General features: G+C 38.9%; 1 protein-coding gene across 7 annotated transcripts in view; it reads left to right on the forward strand.

The window, feature by feature from the left end:
* The window catches only part of FNDC3B (fibronectin type III domain containing 3B), a 363,826-nt gene that overhangs the window by 191,769 nt on the left and 145,778 nt on the right, over positions 1-26,279 (forward strand). For all 7 annotated transcript variants that reach the window (XM_050780053.1, XM_050780054.1, XM_050780057.1 and 4 more), the window contains 2 exons: positions 18,259-18,502; positions 22,022-22,303. In XM_050780053.1, the coding sequence (XP_050636010.1) occupies positions 18,259-18,502; positions 22,022-22,303 (526 nt within the window). The remainder of the gene's footprint in view (positions 1-18,258; positions 18,503-22,021; positions 22,304-26,279) is intronic.

Below are 26,279 nucleotides of genomic sequence, written 5' to 3' on the forward strand. Positions count from 1 at the left end.
TCACAGAAATAGTTGTTCTGTTTTTTCAGCATCTGTGATTCTTTTCCTCCCTGTCGTAGAATACAATGTGTATTTATAGTCATCTCCAAGAACTCATATTGCCTCATGGGGATTGTATCTCAGCATCTAGAATACTGCCTGACACAAAGTAGGTACTTGGCTAAATGTTTTTAAATGTAAATGATTGTCTAAGCATAAGTAAGTACAGGAGAGATTCACATATATTCTTCAATGATTTGCATGTTTAAAGAGAGTAATATAATGCTTAATAGATGGAAAATAATATGAGACTGATCTATACCTGCAAAGAATGAAATGTTCTGAATGTGTTTTTAAAAGAGAGAGGAACGCCAAGACAGTTCACTGGAGAAAAGAATAATCTTTTCAATAAATGGTGCTAGAAAAACTGGATATCCACATGCAAAAAGAGTGAAGTTGAACAGCTACCTCACACCATATGCAAAAATTAACTCAAAATGGATTATAAACAGAAATCTAGGAACTAAAACTATAAAACTTGAGATACGAAATTTTATAACCTTGGATTAGGTAATGGATTTGTATATGTGACACCAAAAGCATGAGCAATAAGAGAAAAAAATAGATATATTTGACTTTATACAAATTAAAAATTTTTGTGCCTCAAAGGACACCGTTAAAAAGTAGAAGAGGCCTGGGACTGTGGCTCACACCTGTAATCTCAGCACTTTGGGAGACCAAGGCAGGTGGATCATTTGAGGTCTGGAGTTCGAGACCAGCCTAACCAACATGGTGAAACCTTTTCTCTACTAAAAATACCAAAAAAACAAACAAACAAAAAAAACCAGGTGTGGTGGCACATGCCTGTCATCCCAGCTACTCAGGAGGCTGAGGCAGGGTAATCACTTGAACCCGGAGGTGAAGGTTGCAGTGAACCGAGATTGCCCCACTGCATTCCAGCCTGGGTGACAGAGCGAGACTCCGTCTAAAAACAACAACAACAAAAATGGAAAGAAAATTCACAAAATGGGAGAAAATATGTACAAATAATATGTTTCAGAAAGAACTTGAATCTAGAATATATAAAAACCTTGTAACTCAAGAATTAAAAAAAAAATAATTTAAAAGTGGGCCAAGGACCCAAACAGACATTTCTCCAAAGAAGATATACAAATGGCCAATTAGAACATGAAAAGATGCTCAATATCATTAGCCATCAGAGAAATGCAGATCAAAACCACACTGCAATACCTTAACATGCTAGAATTTCTACAGTCAAAAAGACAATAACAAGTATTGGCAAGGTTGTAGGAAAAGTGGAATACACTGTATGTGTTAATGTAAAATAGTACATCTGCTTTGGAAAACAATCTGGCAGTTCTTCAGATGGTTGAATAGAGAGTTGCATATGACCCAACAATTGCACTCCTAGGTATATACCTGAGAAATGAAAATATATGACCACACAAACACTTGTACAGGAATGTTCACAGGAGCATTGTTCATAATAGCCCCAAAGTGGAAACAACCCAAATGCCTATCAACCTATGAATAGGTAAATGTAATATAATATTTCACACAATGGACCATAATTCAGCCATAATGAGGGATAAAGAACTGATACATGCTAAACTATGGATAAACCTTGAAAACAGTATGCTAAGTGAAAGAAGCCAGACATAAAAGCCACATATTGTATCATTCCACTTATATAAAATGTCTGCAATAGGCAAATTCATAGAGACAAATAAATCAGTGGTTGCCAGGAGTTGGGGGGAAGGAGTAATGGGGTATGCTGTTTCTTTGGGGAGATAAAAATGTTCTGGAAGTAGATAGTGGTGGTGGTTACTTAACTGGGACACTAAAACCTACTAAATTGGACACTGTAACAGGATGAATTTTATGTTATATAAAGTAAATCTCAATAAAGCTAGTACAAAAGAAGGGGCGAGGGGAAGACAGTGACACGTCCCAGTTATGAATCGAGAAACAATGGGGCAGCTGGGAAAATGACCCCACTTTGAAGTTATTGGTGGTGGTGATGGTAACTACTATGAATATTGTGCACTGTGCTAAATGGTTTATTTTTATGTCTAGTTTTCACTGTCCCATCTCTACATAATGAGGATGCTGAGGCCCGGGTTGGAACCAGGATTGCAGCCTATGCATTTCTGATTACAGTGACCTCTTTCCCACTATGATGCAATCTCACAGTCTGTGGCAGAACCTTGTCCTGATGGTTTTATTGCTTTCTGGCAGTGTGAGTGTGGGTGTGTGTTGTGCCTACTTATGTATCTCCATTTCTAAAACACCAGCTACTTGTGCATGGTATGGTCTTTATTTATTTACCTTTTTTTAAAAATTTTTTTTGAGACAGAGTCTTGCTCTGTCACCCAGGCTGGAGTGCACTGGCGTGATCTTGGCTCACTGCAACCTCTGCCTCCCAGGTTCAAGCGATTCTCGTGCCTCAGCCTCCTGAGGAGGTGGGATTACAGGTGGGCACCACCATGCCTGGCTAATTTTTGTATTTCTAGTGGAGATGGGGTTTCACCATGTTGGCCAGGCTGGTCTTGAAATCCTGACTTCAAGTGATTCACATGCCTCAGCCTCCCAAAGTGCTGGGATTACAGGTGTGAGCCACCACACCCTGCCGGTATGGTCTTTAATTGTAAGAAAATTGAAGAGGGAGGCAAGTAAACCAAGATTTTACAGTAATAACTCTAATCTGATTGAATAGAGAAGTTCTTGATTATAGCAGATTTGTTGTATAAATAGCTGAAAGTCCTTTAAAGATTAATAAGCAGATAATAAACTCCTGAAGTTTAACAGACAGCTGTGGAGGTGCCATCAACATAACAAGCTTTGTTTTCTTAGGTTGAGAAGGGCTGAATTGGTGGACTTTACAGATACTGTGGACTTAGGGTGCAAAAACAGTGGAATCCTGTCATTTCAGCTCGGTGGTTTCTCTGATACAGTAGGTTGGGGGAAGTGGTGTGTTTTGTGCCTTATTTTTTAGTGGGATGAGAAGTAGGGGGTTCTTTTCAACTTGAGAGAAAATATAGACCTTTTTTTAAATTATGAGAAAGTGGATTTAGGTAAGCGGGAATTTAATCTTATCACAGTCATCATCTCCATTATGTAAAAGCATTTTTGAGTGTGATTAGAGTTGAAACTGAAGGAGAACATGGACATTACTTGGAGAGGCCTTCCTTCAAATTCCACCTTGGCTACTTTCTATGTAACTTTGATAAATTCTTTCACCACATACGCGAACACCTACTTGATGGGGTAGAGAGAAGAATTAAGAGAAGTGTTATGTGAGGTGTGGCACTCAGTAAGTAGTAGCTATTACAATGAAAAAGACTGTTACAACAATTCCAATGGAAGTTTGGCAGAGCTTGCCTTCCTAAATACATATTGAAATCACATGATGTGAAGCAAAATTTTCCTTTCATTGTATACTGGCCGTGGTTCTCTGTTTTTTAACCTCACCATTAACTTTCTGAATAATTTATATGTAAAAATTTCTTAAGCAGATGCTTTGAGTTTTATTTTCCATGCTTCCATAGTAATTTATGACACATTTTTTTCAAATGTTATAGGGAAAACTTCATATTGGCCCAAAGATTTAAAAAGCATATGAAAAGAAAAAGTGAAACATCCAAGTTAATGTTCTATCATTTGGGAAACTACTCTTCTTTTTCCAGATTAACCGTTGTAATCCCAAAACTTAGTAGTCAAAATAAATATTTTTGTTGTGAGAGTAGAAAGAACAAAAATAGCACATTGGACTGTTTTGGGGATTAATTAAGGGATCAGTACCTGTTGAAATTATATATTTCATTTCCCTTAGCCAGGGAAAGGCAAGAAATGTATTGAAAAATATATTTAAATTTTGGTTTGGTTGGTCATTTGCCAATGATGACTGTTTGGAGAGTTGGCCAGAAAGCTGAAGCCCCTGTGGAGAAACAGTGGGGCCTGTTAGGTGGAAGCCGTGCAATGCTTTTACCCCATTTCACCCAGCCAAGCCAGCTGAGCTATAAACATTAGCCTCAATTACTTCCCTTTGGTAACTACAGCTGGGGATTAAACCACTGCTTTGTTTCACCTTCAATGTTGTGAAAATGATAGCAGAAAGGCACATGGGGGATTGCCCTGTGCCCTGAGAAACTGAGATTCAGGCCCATTTGGTGGCCAATAAGGGGAACTGGATTCTCTTTCAACACTTTCGGTCTTTCAGAGGAATTGATTTTTCTATAGGAAGTTAGAGAATTGTTCCATAGCGTACAGAGTGTGTGCATGGGGGTTGGTATTGTGTTCCATGGAAAAGGACATAGTACTTAGGTATCATTTCGTTTCCATTACCAATGGATTTGAAGCAATTTTATTTTTTATCTTGTGGCTTATTTTGTCCAAGGAGCAGTTACAGACAGGGTTGACAATGCTTAATTAAAGAAATATACCAAGGACATCCCCTCCCCTCAAAGTATTGTGCAGGTTTCCTCTTTCTGAGCCTTCTCCCCGTTCTGTACCTTCTCTTTGATTTCTTTCCTTTGTTTCTGTGATCCCGGCATTGTGACATAATAGAACACAGGATTAGTGGGAGGAAACGAGGGCCCAAGCAAGGATCTACATCCAACTGTCTGTGTGGTTTTAGAAATATTAAGTGATTTATTTGGGTGTATCACTTGTTTACTTGATCGTTGTCTGTCTTCCTTTTAGCATTTAAGTCCACAAAGGCAGGGACTTTGTGTGTCCTGTTCAGTCCTGTTCATCACTTGGTCTCTTCTTTCTTGAAAGGTACCCAGCACATAATAGGCATGTATCAAAATTTGGCTATCTGACTGGAGTCATTTTTATCTTGTGGAGGGAGGCAGAGAGGGGAAAGTGAGCATCTCTGGGGTTCTTTTCTGATCTAAAATTAGATGATTCTCCTCTGTTCATATTATTCCTTAACAGGGTATCAAATGAGACTGTAAGTAAGTTTCCAAAAGCAGTCATTACCAAAGCAGTGTGGCACACTCATTGATATTTAGCATTTGATTGACTAGAATGCTAGTTGTCACCTCTATACAAAAATGATAGTTGATTTTCATAGTAGGATTGACACAGTATTACATCCAGAAATGACTTCGGAGTCATTAGTGTTAAATTTGCCCTTTATATTACATTTTATTTAATTGCACAATTATTATAATCTATCTTTCTAAATTAGTAAGTCATATTTGTCATATGTAATAACTTTTTTAAGAAAAACACCTTTTTCTGACCTGTTGGGTAGCAAAACTTTACCACGGTTAGATGAATTTTACATTTCTACACATTCTTTGAAACTCATTAAGTTCACAAAATTAGAATTATATAATATGGTTATTTTAATCTGTGATAGGTGTTATCTGAATATCTTCAGTATGGATTCTTAACTTTTTATTGTACCGAGGAGCCCATTGGCAGTCTGGGGAAACCTTTTTTAAAGTAAAATATAAAATCCATAGGTACAAAGACCAGGTTTTTCAAAACTGGCCAATTTTTTTAAAAAAGGTGATACAGTATTTTTTGTGCTGTTTTATTAGCACATTAACAACATCTAGCATCAGATCTAGTAACTATAATAATTTTGAAGTTGTGATGATTATAAAGATTAATATTTCTATAACACTGTAATGTGATATGGAAATGTCATATTTTGTTAGTAACAAAGTCAAAGGTACTGCTAGTACTACCTTGATTTGCTGCCTACATTTATAAATCAGGGAAATACAAAATTGCAGTTGGATGTTAGTGAGTAATAAAGATGTAATTTCTGAGATCATGATCCCCTGAATTCTGTTCTTCTTCTTCTTTTGTGGGGGATAAGGGTCTGGGTACCTGGTTAAGGCTCTTGCTCCTATTGGTGAGTAGTAATAGTATGTTTGAAACTTGGAACCATAGCTCTGTTACTGGGAAGGGCCCAGACTGATTTCTTGATTCCTCATGTCTAATCTCATAATCTGAGTGGGATAGTACAGCAGTAGAAAGACCATGGGTTTCAGAGTATTCCAAACATGGGCTCTACACTGTACAGCTACAAGTGGAGTAACCATGAAAAATATTCTAACTTCAGGCTTTGCCTTCATTTCTGGAAAGGTATAGCTGTATCCTTCCCTGCAGAGATTGTCTGGGCTGTCTCACAGGTGTGAAAGTCTTGAATGGTAACAACTTCTGTTTAAGGAATTATTTTATGTTGATGAATATGCCAGTTGCCTGTTGGGTTAAGTCTGGAAGACCCTGTTCTGTGTATTGGCATCACTGGAATAAAATGGACCTGAGTGTGCCTGAGAAGCCGGAATGAAAAGATGTGACTGGCCATCTCTTCTGTGATGGGTAATGGACAGGTACTGCAGATGCCCACTGGGGATAGCTTTATTCACATCTCAGAAGCAGCTCAACTGGGCACAAATAAAGCCATCAAATGTCTACTTACTGTTTGTCACCTAACAAAGTCTGTCCCCTAAAATAGCATTTCTGTTTAATCTGAAATAATTATTTGATCCATTTTAGTATCGACTGAAACTCAATGGATGGAACTTTTTTCACTTGTCCAGTGTTCTTATGTGCCACACATTTTTTGGGAGGATTAGATTTGATTTTTAATTTTTTAATTTGGTTCTTTTTGGTATTTAGGTCAGTAATATACAATAAAGTGTGAAAGAAATGGAATGGCATTTCCAGTGAGAGTATCTGGGTATGAATCTTGTCACCCAGTTAGCCCGCCTTAAGTTAATTTACTAATCATAGCTGAGGATTCCTCAGCTAGAATTTAGGACTGTGATGCTGCTTATGTTAGATCTTCTGAATTTTATGCAAGTCAAGTTCTGTGCCAAGTGTTTTATAAACTATTAAGTGATAAACAAATTGTAGGAGTTGTTATTGTCACTTTGATTCTTATATCAAGTTAATTTGCTGTTTTGCTTTCAGCATCAGTGCCCAGTACTGTGTTTTTTGAGCCCCTGGTTTGACATAAGGCCTCTTGGTTCTCTGCAGTATCTGGAGAGGCTTAGCCTTCTAACCAGGGAGGGGTTCCTCTTTGCCCATGGGATTCTCTATTTGGAGACAGCTCTGGGCTATGGTAAAGTAGAGCTGTAGCTAGCTAACTGAGGGCTCATCCTCGGGTCTCCAGTTCATAATATGTGTCTCTTGACCTTGCTGAACTTCCTTCTTAATTTAGAAAGTCTTAATAATTTAATTGGCCCTTCCACTATAGTGTTACATAATTCACTGAAGTAGTTGGATCACAGAGATACCACAGAGATCTGTGTTTGTTTCCATTCTCCTGTCCGGCCCTCAAGGGTTACTGTCATTGGACAGTAGCACCTGGAAAGAGCCAGGTGTGTCTGGTAAAGTACTCACAGTTGATTTCATTTATATATGCCTTAGCAGTGCCCCTGTGCAAGATTTAAAACTTAAATAAGTGTGAATAGAAGCTTGACTTTTTTTCTGAGTGTATAAAAGTGTTCACATGTACAAAGCCAGTGGAAGGATTGCCATTTTTGAGAGTGTTCTTATACTGATCACCTCTGAAGTAAGCCTGTGGGTAAGATTCATGCCCAGAAATGCTGAAGACAAGCACCAGTACCTTCAGTACCTTCAGCTGTGATTCTCCTGAACAGCAACACTTGATTTGTTAACTGGAACTAACCCTTCTCCCCTGAAGTCTGTATCATACCTATTGCCTGCAATTGGTGTGTGCGTTAAAAATTAAGCACCTGCTGGGCGGTGTGTGCCTTACAGGCCAGAGGATCGCTTGAGCCCAGGAGTATTGGGCTGTATTACACTATTCTGACAGGGTGGCCGCAATAAGTTCGGCATTAATGTGGTGACCTCCTGAGAGCTGGGGACCAGCAGGTTGCCTAAGGAGGGGTGAATTAGCTCAGGTCAGAAATGGAGCAGGTCAGAACTCCCATGCTGATCAGTAGTGGGAACACGCCCATGAATAGCCACCACACTCCAGCCTGGGCAACACAGCGAGACCCTGTCTCTTAAAAAAAAAAAAATTAAACACCAATGGGTTGGGAAATTTAAGATTTCTAGACATAAATGAGAGTGCTCATAAAAACTCTGGGGACTTTTTGTTCATTCATGAATTACCTGATTAGCTAAAACCTTCATTTTGATCACCTATAAAACAGACAAAAGTAGGTATTTAGACTTAATCACTGGCAAGAACTGTTTGAGACAGACAATTGGAATTTTCAAGGAACTTGTATTTTTCCTGATTCGGAAGAGGATGTCTATTATCAAGCTGTAAGTACTCTGCAGGATAATCTTTTTTGTTCTCATTTAAAGGACTTTTAGAAACCTAGAAACATCACCAGTCATTTATTTTTCCTTTTGAAGACAACAATAATCATGTTGTGTGGCAAAAGGAGCTGGTCCTAAACTTAGAATGATAATGAAAGTTTGCAAACATCAAATATTATTTCATCACTGTTAGCCATTTATAGATGTGAAGAGAAATGAGCTTGAAAAGTACTTTGATGTTTTCAGCCACACTTTTAATCTTTAGATTTGAAAACAGAAAAGGAAGTCTGTATCTTAGGGCAATATATTCAATTCTTCCACCATTTTTTAATTTTTATTTTTTATTTTTTTGGATACAGGGTCTTGCTCTGTCACCCAGATGGAGTGCAGTGGCATGACCTCCCTTGCTCAAGTGATCCCCCAACATCATCCTCCCAGGTAGCTAAGATGACAGGCTTGTGCCAGCACGCCCAGCAAATTTTTGTATTTTTTATAGAGATAAGGTTTTGGCACATTGCCCAGGCTGGTCTTGAACTATTGGGTTCAAGCAGTCGCCCTCCTCGGCCTCTGAAGTATGGGGATTGCCGTCATAAACCACCACAGCCAGCCCTCTCCCACCATTTTTAAGTCAAGTAGCTTAATCTATAAAATAAAATGTTTGACCACTTACTATTATAAAACTCTTTTGTTGCTCCTGGAACATTCCTTTATCCTAATTTTTCTTTCTTCTTATGGTACTTGGGTGATGGTGGTGAGAGTTGGCAGCACAAGGGGGGTTGGCTAGGGCAGGCACAGACCTTACATTTCAAATCTCTACCCTACTTGAAGAACAAGCTTGCCTTTCCTCTTTTATATTATCTACCATATTCAGAAATGCAGAGGGAAGAGTTAGTGCAAATTGTTAAAGTGAGTACCGATGCATTTGTACTCCTGGTTGGTGAGTAAAATAAAACTGCTCAGTCTCCTATAGGATTAAAGTAGAACTTAACATTGGAGATGTTTGATCTTTGTGTGTAAATGCTTGTGATAAAATCATGCTTATTTAAAATAAGATCAGGAATGATAGATATAAAATGAACTGGATTCAGATTTTCTATGATTTTAGAATAGGATGTCAGCTATTTACCAGAGTTACAGAGAAAAGTTTTAATAATGACGTACTAATATTCTTGGCAGATACCAAATCTAAGCAGGTATACTTAATTCTTTTATTTATTTATTTATTTATTTATTTTAGCTTGCTTTCTTATTCATTTACTCATTTAACCAACATTTACTGAAAGCCTTCTGTGTGCCCAGTTGCTTCTGAGGGACTTGCAGCTGGGTGGGAGAGACAGTGTGTAGTCCAAGCTACGGGGGAGACGTGAGCACCAGCCTGGTTGGGAGAGTCCTGGATTCTGCCTACCCATCCCCTGAGTCCATGCAGCTTATTTATATCATCAAACCTTTTTCTTCTCTTTGTTCGTTGTTCGCATGCCCACTTTTATCTGAGACATCTTCTCTTCCTGGAATGACCTGGGAACCCACTTCAGGCATGTTGGCAGCAATGAGAAATTCAGCCTGAGCCTGACTTTTGCAAACTCATTTGGTCCCAGTTTTCTGTGTCCAGGCAACTCACCCAATGTTTTTTGCCACCCCGGCAAACTGGCTGCCAGCACATCACACTACGTACATTTGTGGGTTCATATGTGCCACGTGCAGAGTCTGTCCATTTCCTGGCTCATCCTGGGCCATCTGGGGCAGCCTTTTAAATTTTTTTCTTTTGCCTCCTGCCTTTCAAGCTTCTCTTTTGATTCTTGTGGCTTGTAGCCCAGCAAGAGTAGAAGGAAAGAGCTTCAGGAAGTGAGGAGTTTATTAAAATTCCTTTGAAGCATTTCGATTCCGTAAGAGGAACTACCTTTTCTGTTAGCTAAGACAAAAAACAAAAACAAAAACAAAAAAACCCTCAAAAAAATGTTTTTAGGAGATCCAGTTTAGTTCTTTTTTTTTTTTTTTTTTTTTGTGAGGGACAGAGTCTCTCTCTGTCACCCAGGCTGGAATGCAGAGACTCGATCTCAGCTCACTGCAAGCTCCACCTCCTGTGTTCACGCCATTCTCCTGCCTCAGCCTCCCGAGTAGCTGGGACTACAGGAGCACACCACCGCACCCGGCTGTTTTTTTTTTTTCTTCTTTTTGTATTTTTAGTAGAGACGGGGTTTCACGGTGTTAGCCAGGATAGTCTTGATCTCCTGACCTTGTGATCTGCCCGCCTCGGCCTCCCAAAGTGCTGGGATTACAGGCATGAGCCACCGCACCCGGCCCCATTTTAGTTCTTGTACACAAAATTGATCCTCCTTTACCCAGTTCGGTGTTCTTCGGTGTATTACTTTCACTTCCCTAAGCATCATTCTTCTTATTTCTAAAATGGGGATAACTGTAACTGTATGTGCCTCACGGGATTGTTGGGAGGATTTAGTGAAGTGGTAATATTAATAGTAGTAATTGGTGAGTAAGATTTTGTCATATTATGTATCAGCTACTGTTCTAGGAACTTAACTCTGCCTGACTCCTTTCTGGTAGAGTGTGTTAAAGTATAGCAGTATTCAATAAGTATTAGTTGTATCCTGAATCCTTTTCACATCTCTTAATGACTCAGGTATCCTAATTTTCAGCAGTTGATTGTTTACCTATTTACTTCTCAATGTACAACTTCTGTGTAATTAAAACTTTGTGTAAATAATGAAGACTTTGGTGTACACACCAGTATGAAAAATCTTGGTCCTGCAGCATACTAGTTGCACAATTTAATCATGCTGTGCCTTGGTTTTCTTCATCTAAAGCAGGGATGCTGATACCTAATTCTCAAGTGTTAGGGAAGTTGAATGAGCTGGCCCACGTCAAGAAGCTGACAGACCACAGGCACTGACTGATGTCCTTCTCCATCTCCCCCGTCCTGTGCTGTTCCTGGGAACTCTCCATCTTGCTGTTATCCCCAGGCTGTTTCATTTTGTTTTAATGATTCTCTTGGTCATATTTACAAGAACACTAGTATAAGACAAAGATTCTCTCTGTTGCACATTTTATGCCTTATTCTCTAGCCACTTATTTTTGTTTCTAGGCTACAGGATAGCAAGAATACTAGGCATGTAGAAGGTTTTTGGTAAACATATACTAAGCTGGATAAAACAGACTTGATAAAGAATCAATTCGGCTTCTCTTTGCCATCAGGCCGAATTTCTTCATTAGCCTGAGCAAAATGGCTCAGTGTTTGTTCACGGAGGCTAAATGCATCACTTTTTAAAAGAGAGTTTTTGTTTGTTTGTTTGTTTGTTTTAAATCAGACAAGGCTTGTAGAACTTAAGGTAGAAAAAAGCGCTGGATTGAGCCTTTGTATTCTGAGGGGCTGTATTAGTTTAGTAGGGCTACCATAACAGAATACCACAGACCGGGTAGTTTACACTAGAAAAATTTATTTTCTTACAATTCTAGAGGCTGGAAGTCCAAGATCAAGGTGTCAGCAGGATTAGTTGGTTTCTTCTAAGGCTTCTCTCCTTGGCTTGTAGATGGCCATTGTATTTGTCCATTTTCAAGCTGCTGATAAAGACATTCACAAGATTGGGCAATTTACATAGGAAAGAGGTTTAATTAGACTCACAGTTCCACATGGCTTGGGAAGCCTTACAATCATGGCAGAAGGCAAGGAAGAGCAAGTCACATCTTACATGGTTGACAGCGGACAAAAAGAAAAAGAGCTTGTGCAAGGAGACTTCTGTTTTTCAAAACCATCAGATCCCATGAGACTTATTCACTATTACAAGAACAGCACGGGAAAGACCTGCCCCCATGATTCACTTACCTCCCACTGAGTCCCTCCCACAACATGTGGAAATGCAAGATGAGATTTGGGTGGGGACGCAGCCAAACCATATTGTTATGTACCTGGCCCCTCCCAAATCTCATGTCCTCACATTTCAAAACAAATCATGCCTTCTACAGTCCCTCAAAATCTTAACTCATTTCAGCATTAACTCAAAAGTCTGGCCGGGCGCGGTGGCTCATGCCTGGAATCCCAGCACTCTGGGAGGCCAAGACAGGTAGATCACGAGGTCAGGAGATCGAGACCATCCTGGCTAACATGGTGAAACCCATTTCTACTAAAAATACAAAAAATTAGCCAGCCTGGTGGTGGGCGCCTGTAGTCCCAGCCACTCGGAAGGCTGAGGCAAGAGAATGGCATGAACCCAGGAGGCGGAGCTTGCAGTGAGCTGAGATAGCGGCACTGCACTCCAGCCTAAGCGACAGAGCCAGACTCCATCTCAAAAACAAACAAACAAAAAAACCCCAAAAGTCCACAATCTAAAGTCTCATCTGAGACAAGGCAAGTCCCTTCTACCTATCTGCCTATGAGCCTGTAAAATCAAAAGCAAGTTAGTTACTTCCTAGATACAATGAAGGTACAGGCATTAGGTAAATACAGCCATTCGAAATGGGAGAAATTGGCCCAAACAAAGGGACTATAGGCCCCAGGCAAGTTCAAAATCCAGTGGGGCAGTCAAATCTTAAAGCTCCAAAATGATATCCTTTGACTCCATGTCTTATATCCAGGTCACACTGATGCAAGAGGTGGGTTCCCATAGTCTCGGGCAGCTCCGCTCCTGTGGCTTTGCAGGGTACAGCCTCACTCCTGACTGCTTTCACAGGCTGGTGTTGAGTGTTTGCGGATTTTCCAGGCATGTGGTGCAAGCTGTTAGTGGATCTACCATTCTGGAATCTGGAGGATGGTAGCCCTCTAGGCAGTGCCCCAGCAGGGACTCTGTGTGTGTGGGGGGCTCTGACCCCACATTTCCCTTCCACACTACCCTAGCAGAGGTTCTTCATGAGAGTGCCACCCCTGCAGCAAACTTCTGCCTGGACATCCAGGCATGTCCATACATCCTCTGAAGTCTAGGCAGAGATTCCCAAACCTCAGTTCTTGACTTCTGTGTACCTGCAGGCTCAACACCTCATGGAAGCTACCACAGCTTGGGACTTGCACCCTCTGAAGCCACAGCCTGAGCTGTGCCTTGGCCCCTTTCAGTCATGACTGGAGTGGCTAGGATGCAGGGCTCCAAGTCCTTAGATTGCACCCAGCACGGGGACTCTGGGCCTGGCCCACGCAACCATTTTATCCTCCTAGGATTCTGGGCCTGTGGTGAGAGGGGCTGCCATGAAGACCTCTGACATACCCTGGAGACATTGTCCCCATTGTTTTGGGGATTAACATTCAGCTCCTCATTACTTAAGTAAATTTCTGCAGCGGTCTTGAATTTCTACTCAGAAAATGTGATTTTCTTTTCTATTGTATTGCCAGGCTGCAAATTTTCCACACTTTTATGCTGTGCTTCCCTTATAAAACTTAATGCCTTTAACAGCACCCAGGTCACCTCTTGAATGTTGTGCTGCTTAGAGATTGCTTCCGCTGGATACCCTAAATCATCTCTTTGAAGTTCAAAGTTCCACAAATCTCTAGGGCAGGGACAGAATGCCAGCACTCCCTTTGCTAAAACATAACAAGAACCACCTTTGCTCTAGTTACCAACAAGTTCCTCATCTCTGTCTGAGACCATCTCAGCCTGGGCCTTATTATTCATATTATTATCAGCATTTTAGTGAAAGCCATTCAAGTCTCTAGGGAGTTCCAGACTTTCCCACATTTTCCTGCCTTCTTCTGAGCCCTCCAAATTGCTCCAACCTTTGCCTGTTACCCAGTTCCAAAGTCGCTTCCACATTTTCAGATATCTTTTCAGCAACGTGCCACTCTTCTGGTACCAATTTACTGTATTAGTCTGTTTTCATGCTGCTGATAATGACATACCTGAGACTGGGCAGTTTACAAAGGAAAGAGGTTTAATTGGACTTACAGTTCCACGTGGCTGAGGAAGCCTCACAATCATGGTGGAAGGCAAGAAGGAGCAAGTCACATCTTACATGGATGGTAGCAGGCAAAAAAAGAGGTTGTGCAGGGAGACTCCTGTTTTTAAAACCATCAGATCTCATGACACTTAAATCACCGTCATGAGAACAGCATGGGAAAGACCTGCCTTCATGATTCAGTTACCTCCCACCTGTGCTCCCTCTCACAATATGTGGGAAGTCAAGTTGAGATTTGGGTGGGGATACAGCCCAAGCATATCAGCCATCTTCCTTTGGTGTCTTCATGTAGTGTTCCCTTTGTGCATATCTCTCGTAAATCTCCTCTTACATAGATACTCTTGGATTAGAGTCTACCTATATAACCTCATTTCGCCTTAATTATCTACTTAAAAGGCCCTATTTCCGAATACAGTCACATTCTGAAGTACTGAGCATCAGAATGTCAACATATGAATTTGGGGACACACTAAGTCAGCCCATGATAGGTGACAGACTGAGAACCTGGCATAATGATCTTTTCCAAGGTTCTGTGCTTCTCTGGAGAGGATACATGAGTGACAGTTCTGTTGAGTCATAGAGCTGGAAAAAATTTAGATGAAGAATACTTACTCTGACTTCTGAAGTCACCACACTTCTGCTTTCTTAGCAGCACTTACTAGGACTTAGTCTAATTTTTCTCTTTATATTCTTAGGCTGTGTGGATGAGTCTTACTGTTGAGCACTTACTTTTTCTCGCCTTTGAATATCCAGTCCTTAGCACATAGTATGTGTCAGTAAATAATAGTTGAATTGAATACAGGTGATTCGTCTGCCTCTGGACATTGTCACAATTTCCTCCACCACAAAAGGAAATGAATTTGTCTTTTCCATAGTCATCTACCAAGACTGAAGGCATATTTTTTTGCCTTGGGTGTTTTGGACTGAATTCTGTCTGATGTCTAAATTTGACTACAGTGATATATTTATTTATAAACCATCTTTATTAAAGAATGTTATTGCCACCGTTTCCTTTGTTGCCAATTATTTTGTGCATTGTTATTGCTCCTCAGATTTTCTTATTTTGGGGGAGACTTAGGCGTAATTTCCTTAGATGTAGATCAAAGCTGAATTGGATAACTAAAATATGTTGCAATTTATGTTATAGAAAAATGGTAAAAATATTCAGCACATATTTTCTATATTTCTATTTCAGAATTAATATTTCAGCTTTTTTTTTTTTTTGAGTTGAAGTTGGAGTCTCCCTCTGTCGCCCAGGCTGGAGTGCAGTGACGTGATGTCAGCTCACTGCAACCTCCACCTCCCAGGTTCAAGGAATTCCCCTGTCTCAGCCTCTTGAGTAGCTGATATTACAGGCCCATGCCACCACACCTGGCTAATTTTTTGTATTTTTAGTAGAGATGGGGTTTCACCATGTTGGCCAGACTGGTCTTGAACTCCTGACCTCAGACAGTTCACCCACCTCGGCCTCCCAAACTTCTGGGATTACAGACGTGAGCCACTGAGCCCGGCCTATATTTCACTTTTTTAAAATAAATCTTTTTAATGATAAGACAGGCTTGGGTTTATCAAGAACAGGTTTCTAAAAGGGTTTCGTTATGCATGCACATGTAAATAAAAACCTTTTACAAATCCCACAGAATAAGATACTTTAAAATGGAGCTGTCAAGCAATTTTTATATGTGTAGTCAATTTGTGGTTTCAAAAAGCTACTTCAAAAAAAAAACCTTCAAAAAGTTAGTGCTTTTTGATAAATTTTTTTTCAAACCACTTTGTTAACAGGTCCAAAGTTATATGATAAAATGGTCAAATAAATTCTTTTCATTATAAATAATCTTGTTTAAAAGTCCAGAGTGTTCCTCTTAATATTTAGTGAGAGCCCTGTTCTTGTACTTCATCACTTGTCTATGTTGCTGGTTGACGGTTGGAAGTTTTACACTGAATGAAAGAATTAAGACTGTAAACCTCTAGAAAACAAGGACTTTACTTCTGTGGTCCTTCCAGGATTGAATGAAGGTTCCATGAAAGAGAAACATCTAGAATACACCTTTCTTTTTTCTTAATAGCTAGTAGAGAGTGAGGAGGGAAGGAAGACACTGTAGGATAATGCATGTTTATGTCAGATGGTAGGAAAAATTCATGACGTATTTATACTGCGTGTGCTACCAAACAGCATACAGCTACACGTTTTAGACAAAAGAAGTTTTGATGATAATTATCAATACATGCATGAGAATTTCCAATGTCATGGTTTAAGCACCCACTTCACATACACCTGTAAATTAGCTTCTGTGCATTCATAAATGGGGTTAGTGTGATTAGCTTGCCAAGGCCCAGAAGAGATTATATTTATTAAAGATCACCTGAGAAGTTGTGTCCTAGGCATCTGACTAGGAATTTTAATTTTAAATGGGTAATATTGTCTTATTAATGAACTATTAACATAGTAGAAACATTTATTTTGATAGATTTATTAATGAATGTAAAGATTCTTGTTTTTTTAATATAAGGATTAATGACCGTTCATTCAAACTAAACCTATTTTGTACACTGAAATATAACATAAACATTGATAGACTTGCCAATCTGACTTAAGCACTACTTTTAAAATATGAAGCTAATACAGTTTTTTGTTGTTGTTAAGATGTTTTAGACATGTTAAGTCATTTTATTTTGGCCTATAATCAATCTCCTGAGGTATAATGAGAAATCCATTTCAATATAGAAAGTCAGTTTTATGGGGATTTTAGATTTTGTTTTTTTGTTTTTTTAAAACAAAACTTCCTGTCAGAATGTGTGCCTGATTGTCTCACATATTTGATTAGATCAGCTGGCATGGCTCCTTGGCAGCCTGGCCCTCGCTGCCAGTTTACTCTGTGTCCCCTTCCTTGCAGGGCGCTGACCCGGAGGCCATCTCTCAGCTGTCCCAGCCCTGCCGATTCTTTGAGGTCCCTGAAGCCTTTCCTGATTCTCCCATCTCGTGTTATCATTCTCTATACCCTATGGCTTTACCTTTTGATCATGGTATCTGTTGTGTTAGTTATTCCTTTCGTTGTGTCTCACCAAAGTTGTTGGCTCATAGGAGCTGGTAGAGTGACGCCGGCCACAGAGGCAATAAATATTGGCATTGTGCTGTCTTCATTGCTTTTCTTGGATGAATTAAAAAACATTCAGAGGAGCTGGGCACAGTGGTGCATGCCTGTAGTCCCAGCTACTTTGGAGGCTGAGGCAGGAAGGTGACTTGAGGCCAGTTCAAGGCTGTAGTGTATGATGATCACACCTGTGCGTAGCCACTGCACTTCAGCCTGGGCAACACAGTGAAATTTCATCTCTAAAAAAAATAATAAAGGGAACAAAGAATTGGAAAAAGAATGCATAGAGTGTGGATTGGCTTGCTTTACTCATAACAGGTTGCTTTTCCAAGCATCTTCTTTCACAACACTCATTATCAGGACATCTTGGGAGCAAAAGTGTCCATATTGATTTGGGGTTACTTATGTTTTTCTTTGGTCAGAATCCCTCGTTTCATCCATGTCCTCAGTCCTAGATTAAGTAATCTTTTTGTGCACATTTATAGCTTCTGACGTTAATGCCTCCATTGTTTCCTAAAGTCCCGATGATGATGGAACTGTGCATATTAAAGCAGGAATGGGGCAGAATGTTGTCAGGCATATCTAAAAGCCTACCCCTGGAAAAGTACTTATGTAGCACAGAAAGCCTCTTTCTGGAAAACCACTGAACTGATAGTTAAATTCAAAAGTCACTCTTAAAATCAGTTTAAGCACACATTAAATTCACTTGTCTTGGATGAAGCCAGTGAACATGTTAAGGCAAAACAAGATTTATTATCAAATACTGGTCTCTCCAAAAAGTTACATGGGATCAGAATCAGATGTTGATGAATAATTTGTTTTTGTACGTTTTAATAGTTCCATGTTCTTACTTCTAGAGCTCATTTAACTGGTTGAACTAGAGAACCAGAATACAACATGATTTGTGTTTTTCTGTGGTGGAAGAGAAAAATAAAATTAAAGTGGAAGTTATTAATACTATCTATATTCACAGGCTGCTAATATGTACTGCGTTCTTTCCTTTTGTGTTTTTCTTCAGGTGATTGAAGACAGTACTGGAGTCCGCCGGGTGGTGGTCACACCCCAGTCTCCTGAGTGTTATCCCCCAAGCTACCCCTCAGCCATGTCTCCAACCCATCATCTCCCTCCCTATCTGACTCACCATCCACATTTTATTCATAACTCACACACGGCTTACTACCCACCTGTTACCGGACCTGGAGATATGCCACCTCAGTTTTTTCCTCAGCATCATCTTCCCCACACAATATATGGTGAGCAAGGTAAGTAGATTCTTGTTGGCATCAGGAGCCGTTGAAACTGGTTACAGCATTTCAATAGTTCAAGGCGGCCCTTTGTTTCTTGTGAAATAAGCAGAGTAGAAAAGGATCTAGGTGGTTTGTAAGACTCATGAGGAATTCCTAGTTTCCTTTGTCCTGCATGGTGCCTTGGAAAAATTACTTTGTGGGTTTAGTTCTTTTTCTTTCTTTCAGTTTTCCCAAACTCAGCCCCAACCCCCACCTTACAAGATCAAGGAGTAAGGTAGCCACCTTTTATTTTAGAAAAGTGGCAATGTGACATCGTTCCCATGTCCTGAAAGCATGTTTTTATGTGAGAGTGGCCTGAGGTACAACTGTGGCACATCGTTGCTTTGGTATCCATATGATCTACCAGTTAAAGGGAAATTGAAAGGTGTTTTGTGCCCCATTTCCAATGTTTGAAGATTGTGAAGTCTCAGCAACCTTTGGGTTTCCTGAAAGGCTCTATGTTGTGATGTTGGCAGAACTAAAAATCCCCTGGCTGTTGATGTGGCCTTCCTGAACCTGCTTTTAGTTTAAGACTAGCCATTAGTGCAGCCACAATTTCACTGGTTGTTAGGCAAATACTTACCTGGATATGAAAAGAGTCTCAGAACTACCAACATTATATCTTTTTAAAGTTTTGACCTTGGTGTTGGTTTAGTCTAAAGGCTTTCTCTATCAAAATGGATCCTGAGAAACCAGATAATTGAAGGTAAAATTAGACTTTAGCCTCTAGGACTTTACAAAGTGATTTTCTTCTGAGTCTGACTATGAAGGGAAGCATTTTACTGCTTCAGACATTTATTATGTTGGTTTAGATACATTGTAGAAGAAATGCCTGTTATACCATAGAATGTTTGAGCAAGTTATTACTTTTAACAGTTATATATATATATAATTATATAATTTCTATATAATTAATTATAATTTAAAATTATATATATTTTTATATATAATTTTTCCCTGTTCATCTCACATTATAACTTATTCACAGAAAAAGCTTTTTTGAGATTTTTTGAGATGGTATTTCAAGTGAAATATACTGTTGTAACTTAGGGATAGAATTTGACTGTGTGTGTGTTTTGTTTGTTTTTTAAGTAGTCAAAGAAATTTGACATAATTCAAATTAATCAGGTGCTTTCACAGTGGGGTATAAGGGGATGATAGCAAAACATGAAATCAATACTTTGATTTTATAGCAGCATCAATAACTTCCTATTAATTTGATCTTTTTTCCATGCGACATAACACCAAGAAAACATTAAGTAGTGGGGATATACTATGAAAACATTTGGATAAAAACTGAAAAAATTTAGTTAGCTGTAATTTTTTTAAATGTATTCAGTGCTTTGACACAATATGCATTAAATAATTGAGTGTTTCTCAGAGCTTTCTGGCTGGATCTGAGCTCTGATGACATGAAAGTCCTTGGTGACTGACACACTGCCTGCTGGTGTATATCTAACTTGCTTTATTTTAGCAGTCTGTTAGTAGGATGCCACATAGTTACTGTTTTGTAAATGCTGTCCTTTGCAATTTTAGGCAAGACAACGGTATAATTTAAATCATTAGAGTTAAGCACAATTGTAGTCTCTTCATTTTGTGGTGTATTTGGGTCTAATTCCATTAAAATAACACAGAGCAATAATGTATACAAATAAAAATGCCTTCATTGATTTCACATTAAAGCAGTAAACCAAAATCCCTTCGCTTTATACATAAGCCATTTTTATATTCTTTAACCTTAGTTCTTTAGTGTGCATACCTAAAAGCAATTTAAATATGAATTTTCTAAACTATAAGTGTTTAAAAGTTTTCACCATGTCTGAAGAGATGATTAGTGCCTGCGGTGAATATGTTAAATCTCATGTGTAATGCATCGTGGCATTTAGAACATTTACTGTCCTTCTGGTATATTTTGACATTGTTTATTTGGATACATACTGTCTGAATAGGATTATATTTGTTTTGACACATTCTCTAGTGCAAACTGGTTCTCTCATGAAGATTTGATTTTTCACAAAACAACTCGTTAAAAAACAAATCTTCCTTTAGCTATGTTAACAGTAAGAAACAGTGGAGCTTTACCGTTGAGTAATTGAGACAGCAGTTTTGTTAAATTATGCAGGGTAACCATACATTTCTGTTGTGCCTGTGACAGTCCTAGTTTAGGTCTCTTGCCTTGAAGAAATTGTTGATATTCCTCCCTTTTCACTGTCAGAAGTGTTCAGATTTGGATGGTAATTTATATTGTCACTCCATAGATGAGGTGACCCTTGTTTCTTATGAAGATGTAAGGACCCAATCTTTATGTTACGCATTGTCATTTTTACTGATACCTAAAAATAATTGTGAACTGATTTAAAAATTTAAATTTAACATGAAGTTTTCCCCTTGAGGTCATAAGATTGTTTGCAGGCTTCTGTTTTCTTTTGAGCCACTTTAAAACGTGCGTAGTAAAGTCACGTGGCATTCTACATTTGTCTTGCCTTCGATTACTCCAAAAGAGAAGTTTGAGACCACAGCTTATTACGTTTGGCACCAGATTTCAGAGATAGCTTTTCTTAACCCTTATACTTCCTCCTTGAACATTTCCCCCGATTCTGTGAGCTTTGATTATTTTAAATGGAAATGTGTCATCTCATTATCTTAGTTAAATTTGTTCAAATGTTGGCTCTTTTGAATGCCACAAATAACTTAAACTTTGACTGCAATATACTTTCCAGTAGAAATACTATTCTGTCTACAGGGATAAGTAGACTTTTAAAGTAGCTTGATTCTAAGTACATGTTTCATGGGGGTATTTTATTTGTTCTAACTTTTTCATGTATTGCAACTACTGAAAACATAATGAAAGGCAAAAATCAAAGTCAGTTATAAATTCAACTAGAATATGAACTCTAGGGATAACAACCTTGTCTTCAGTATTCTCTGTAATATAGGAAATTCTCTGAACGCACAGTATAGTTTTTAATGATTGATTATTCCTTGATTGATTAGAAACAAATGGGAATGCCTTAAATGTATATCATGTATATGGCATTTTCTTTTTTCTTTTTTCTTTTTGAGGCAGAGTCTTGCTCTGTCGCCCAGGCTGGAGTGCAGTGGTACAATCTCAGTTCACTGCAATCTCCGCGTCCCGGGTTCAAGCGATTCTCCTGCCTCAGCCTCCTGAGTAGCTGGGATTATAGGTGCCCACCCCCACGCCTGGCTAATGTTTTGTATTTTTAGTAGAGATGGGGTTTCACCATGTTGCCCAGGCTAGTTTCAAACTCCCAAGCTCAGACAGTCTGCCCACCTCGGCCTCCCAAAGTGCTTACAGGCATGAGCCACCACGCCCGGCAGTATTTTCTTAAGAAATATTTATTATACTCTATTCAGTAATATTTTAGACTTCTTTTATACTTTAGACTTCTTCAGGAGCCAGATCGTTTGACCATTTAATAATTTATTACTGAAAATGTAAACTGAGTTTGGGTTTATCATAATCATCCATTTTAGAAATTATACCACTTTATGGAATGTCAAGCTACATCACCCGAGAAGACCAGTACAGCAAGCCTCCGCACAAAAAACTGAAAGACCGCCAGATCGATCGCCAGAACCGCCTCAACAGCCCTCCTTCTTCTATCTACAAAAGCAGCTGCACAACAGTATACAATGGCTACGGGAAGGGCCACAGCGGTGGAAGTGGCGGAGGCGGCAGCGGTGGTGGTCCCGGAATTAAGAAAACAGAGCGACGAGCAAGAAGCAGCCCAAAGTCGAATGATTCAGACTTGCAAGGTAATACTCAAGATGTTTGCCATAGAGTGAATTATCAAGACAGAGACATCTCAAATGATGTTTCCATGTCTTTTACATGAGAATATTATTTCATGGTGCTTGGTTGTTCTGCTAAGAATATTTGAGTAGACCTTCTTTGATCTATTTCTTAGTAAGGAAAGAATATTGCATTGTTTATTTTTTATTAATACTTCAGGGCAGAAATACTACGTTTGGTCACATATGCCATGTAGCTTTCTACTTAGTAACAAGTATGTGAAAATCTTTTCATGTTAGCCTACTTCTGTTGTTTCACTCTCTGAATAGACAGATGTGGAAGAAATCCAAAGATAATTTTTCTAAAAGTGTAGGCTAGTTTAAATCTCACAATAATTATACCTCATAAACCATATGTAATTACTTCCTTACTGTAATGAAATCTGTCATTGAATCACAGAAATATGTTTCTCTTTAGTTTTCGCATCAGTTACTGTCTCATACCACCTTTTGCCTGTGAATTAAGTGTTTGGAAACCAAGAATGAGATGGAAGAATGAGGGTCACCACATATAGCTAGAGAAACATCAACTCAGAATGGCACGTGTTTTTTTGTAGATGAATCTCTTGGGTATAGATCAGTTGATTTGGAGGAAGGTTTTTGTGTTTAAATGAAGTTTTGGGGGTAGTTTAGAGAGAACCTATTTTGATGCCACATAAGGAAAAACAGTGACTTTTTCTATAGGCATAGGGAAGAATGACTTAAGTGAGGCAAAAAAGGTAACATTTGGATAAGGTAGGTGAGTTTATAGATAGAAATGACTGGAAAACAAAGACATGAACAACTTTTAAAGATAGGATTCAAGTAGATTCCCTTTTTCATTCACAATCACATTCTCACAGACAGTCCCCATTTCTACCTGACTGAGATGCAATAAGGAATCTGATTATAACACTCATTGATTATAACACTCATTGAATTTATGGATTCCTTACTGCATCTCATTCAGGTAGAAACAGGGACTGTGTCTGTGAGAATGTGATTGTGACTGAAAAAGATGGAATTTGTGTATTTTTGAGTGTCTACGGAAGAGCTTCTGACAAGGGAGAGGAAGGTTAGGTAAAATGAAGTATTGCCATCAACATTTCCCCCTACGTTATTTGGGTGAGTGATTGCAGCATGAGAGAGAGGAATAGTAAGATAACAGTGAAATGTAAACAGATCATGTGTTCTTTTCATTTTAATTATTTATTCTTTTCTCTATTTTCCACACTCTATGCAATTACCATGTTATTCTTATAATTTTTAAAACATAAATAATTATCATACAAAGGAAATTGAAGATTCAAGAAGCTTGTACATAGCTCTTAAGGGAAGATGCTGGGTCTCATATAATACTTTTTAGTCAAATGATACTGTAATTTCTAAGCTTGAAATTAGTTTATTAGCAGTGTTGCAATTTAACCATGACTATACAAGAATTCATACCAAAAAAATTAAGAATAGATTTTCCTAAAGAGAATTTTAATCCAAAGAAAAGCGAGAGAGAATGTATAAATTGTCCAGAGAGCCTACGAGGTTTGAAGTACTTTGATTACTTGACTCATTCTTTAATAATTTTCACCTTGCTTTGCACCAAAACTGATTTAAGGCAAATGACGTAGACACATAGAAGCAGATAACATAAATGTAAGCATTAAAGAGCCGAAAGATGATAAGGGAAGGAAAATACTAATAAGATGAAGCAGGGTTCCAGTAGAGTGGCTTGATATGGGCCATATATTTGGTTTTGAGCCTCCTGGTTGTCAAAGCAAAAAGGCAAATGTGAATCACGTAGCATGAACAAAGAATAAAGCACTTCTTGTTCGTGGGGTCCATCAAGTGGCTCATAATGTTTCAGTTGTGTCTGCCTCAAAATGTGGTTGTTGGTTCCTAGGATCCCAAAAGGCTTTTTCCTGCTTTCTCATCCTTACAAGTGTGTCTCCTGCTGGAGGTTACTGCACCTGACATCTAAATCTGTACCCCAGAAACAGACTTCTTAACTGATTCTTAGGTTTACAGTGCCACCTAATTGATCTAAAACTATACTTAATACCAGTATGATAAACCTGATAGGTTCATATGTGGTTTGCACAAGAATAGAATATATACTTAACCATAACATGTGACTTGTGGTTTTTTTTTTTTTTTTTTTAATGTTTTACTTAGGTTAAATTGCCCTCATGGCCAGAAGAGATAAATCTTTTTACTTTTTTTTTGAGATGGAGTCTCGCCCTGTCATGTAGGCTGGAGTGCAGTGGTGCGATCTCAGCTCACTGCAGCCTCCGCCTCCCAGGTTCAAGCCATTCTCCTGCCTCAGCCTCCTAAGTAACTGGGATTACAGGCATGTGCCACCACACCCTGCTAATTTTTGTATTTTTGGTAGAGATGGGGTTTTGCCATGTTGTCCAGGCTGGTCTCAAACTCTTGACCTCAGGTGATCTGCCCACCTCGGCCTCCTCCTTTTTACTTTATAATTCCTTAGCCTTTGAGTTAATTTACTTGAATAATTTACCTTTTTACCACTTACAAAAAACAAATCTTTAAAAAAAGACAAACTTTAAGTTTGTGCCTGGTCCTGTGGTAAAACTAAGCACATGTAAAAGAAGCAAACAACTCATGTTAATATAAATACAAGTATTAAAAAGATGGCGATACCTTAATTTCTTTCTTGAGGTCTAGTTCTCTCAGTTAACTGTGCTTCAGAAACTTTAAAACAATAGAGATTCGTGGACCCTATTTTAGACCTAGTAAATCAGAATCTTCACACCACTTTTGACTTCATGTTTTTGTTTTGTTTTGTTTTTTAAATAAAACCTCCATTGGGGATAATGTATAATCAGCCAAGATAGAAAATTATACTATCATAATAATAAGGATGGTTCATCAAGTTGTACACAGTATAGAATAGGAACTTTGTGTTTTATTCATCAATCTCTCCCTCCTTCTAGTACTATACCTGACACATAGTAGGTACTCAGTAAATAGTGTTAAGTGAGTCCTGTTTTCTTAATTGCCTTGTTTTCCAGAGCAAGCCTTCTTTTTGAACACACAAAGCTATTGTACCATTTCCTTTTCCTGGAACAAATTGTTGCATTGCTCAAGGAAACTGCTCCGTGGCTAGCCTCCCCTTTCATTTACTATTACCTTCAGGAAAACAGGCACGACAGACTCCCATAGTACACTCTGAGAAATATGGGATCTCTGAGTTCTTGCACTTCCTTGGAGCAAATGGTGTGGTGTGAGCCGAGAACAGTTGGGGCTTTGGTATTAGACATACAGTACTTGGCTTAGAATTGGGTTTTGTTACTTACTTTTTCCTTTTAGTTTTTCCTGAATTTCCATGTTCACATTTGTAAAATGGGCACTTAAATTTCCATTATTAAATATTAAAAATACCCTTGCTCAGTTCTTAACACTTTAATATAATGGTAACCCTTATGACTTGAATATTGTCTCTCTCATCTTCAGGACTCCTGTTATTATAGGATCATGTCTCATCTGAGATAGCTGCCCCTCAAAATAGGCATCTCTCTCTACTATCCATCTGGCGGCTTTTCCCCTTCCCTTCATGCTCCATTCCCCTCACCCCAGCCCCCTACATTTCTTCTCCTTTAAGCCAGAAGTGGCTTTCTTTGCTTAAACCCATCTTACATTTTTGAAAGCTAAACCCTGCATTACTGGCCCACTATCTCTGAAAGTTGCTTCCAGGCTCCTCTTCTTTTTTTTTTGAGACGGAGATGGAGTTTCACTCTTGTTGCCCAGGCTGGAGTGCAATGGCGTGACCTCAGCTCAGTGCAACCTCCACCTCCCAGGTTCAAGCAATTTTCCTGCCTCAGCCTCCTCAGTAGCTGATATTACAGGCGCACACCACCATGCTTGGCTAATTTCTGCATTTTTAGTAGAGACAGGGTTTCACCATGTTGGCCAGGCTGGTCTTGAACTCCTGACCTCAGGTGAT

Source organism: Macaca thibetana, chromosome 2 (genome assembly GCF_024542745.1).
Source record: "Macaca thibetana thibetana isolate TM-01 chromosome 2, ASM2454274v1, whole genome shotgun sequence".
Classification (NCBI taxonomy): Eukaryota; Metazoa; Chordata; class Mammalia; order Primates; family Cercopithecidae; genus Macaca; species Macaca thibetana.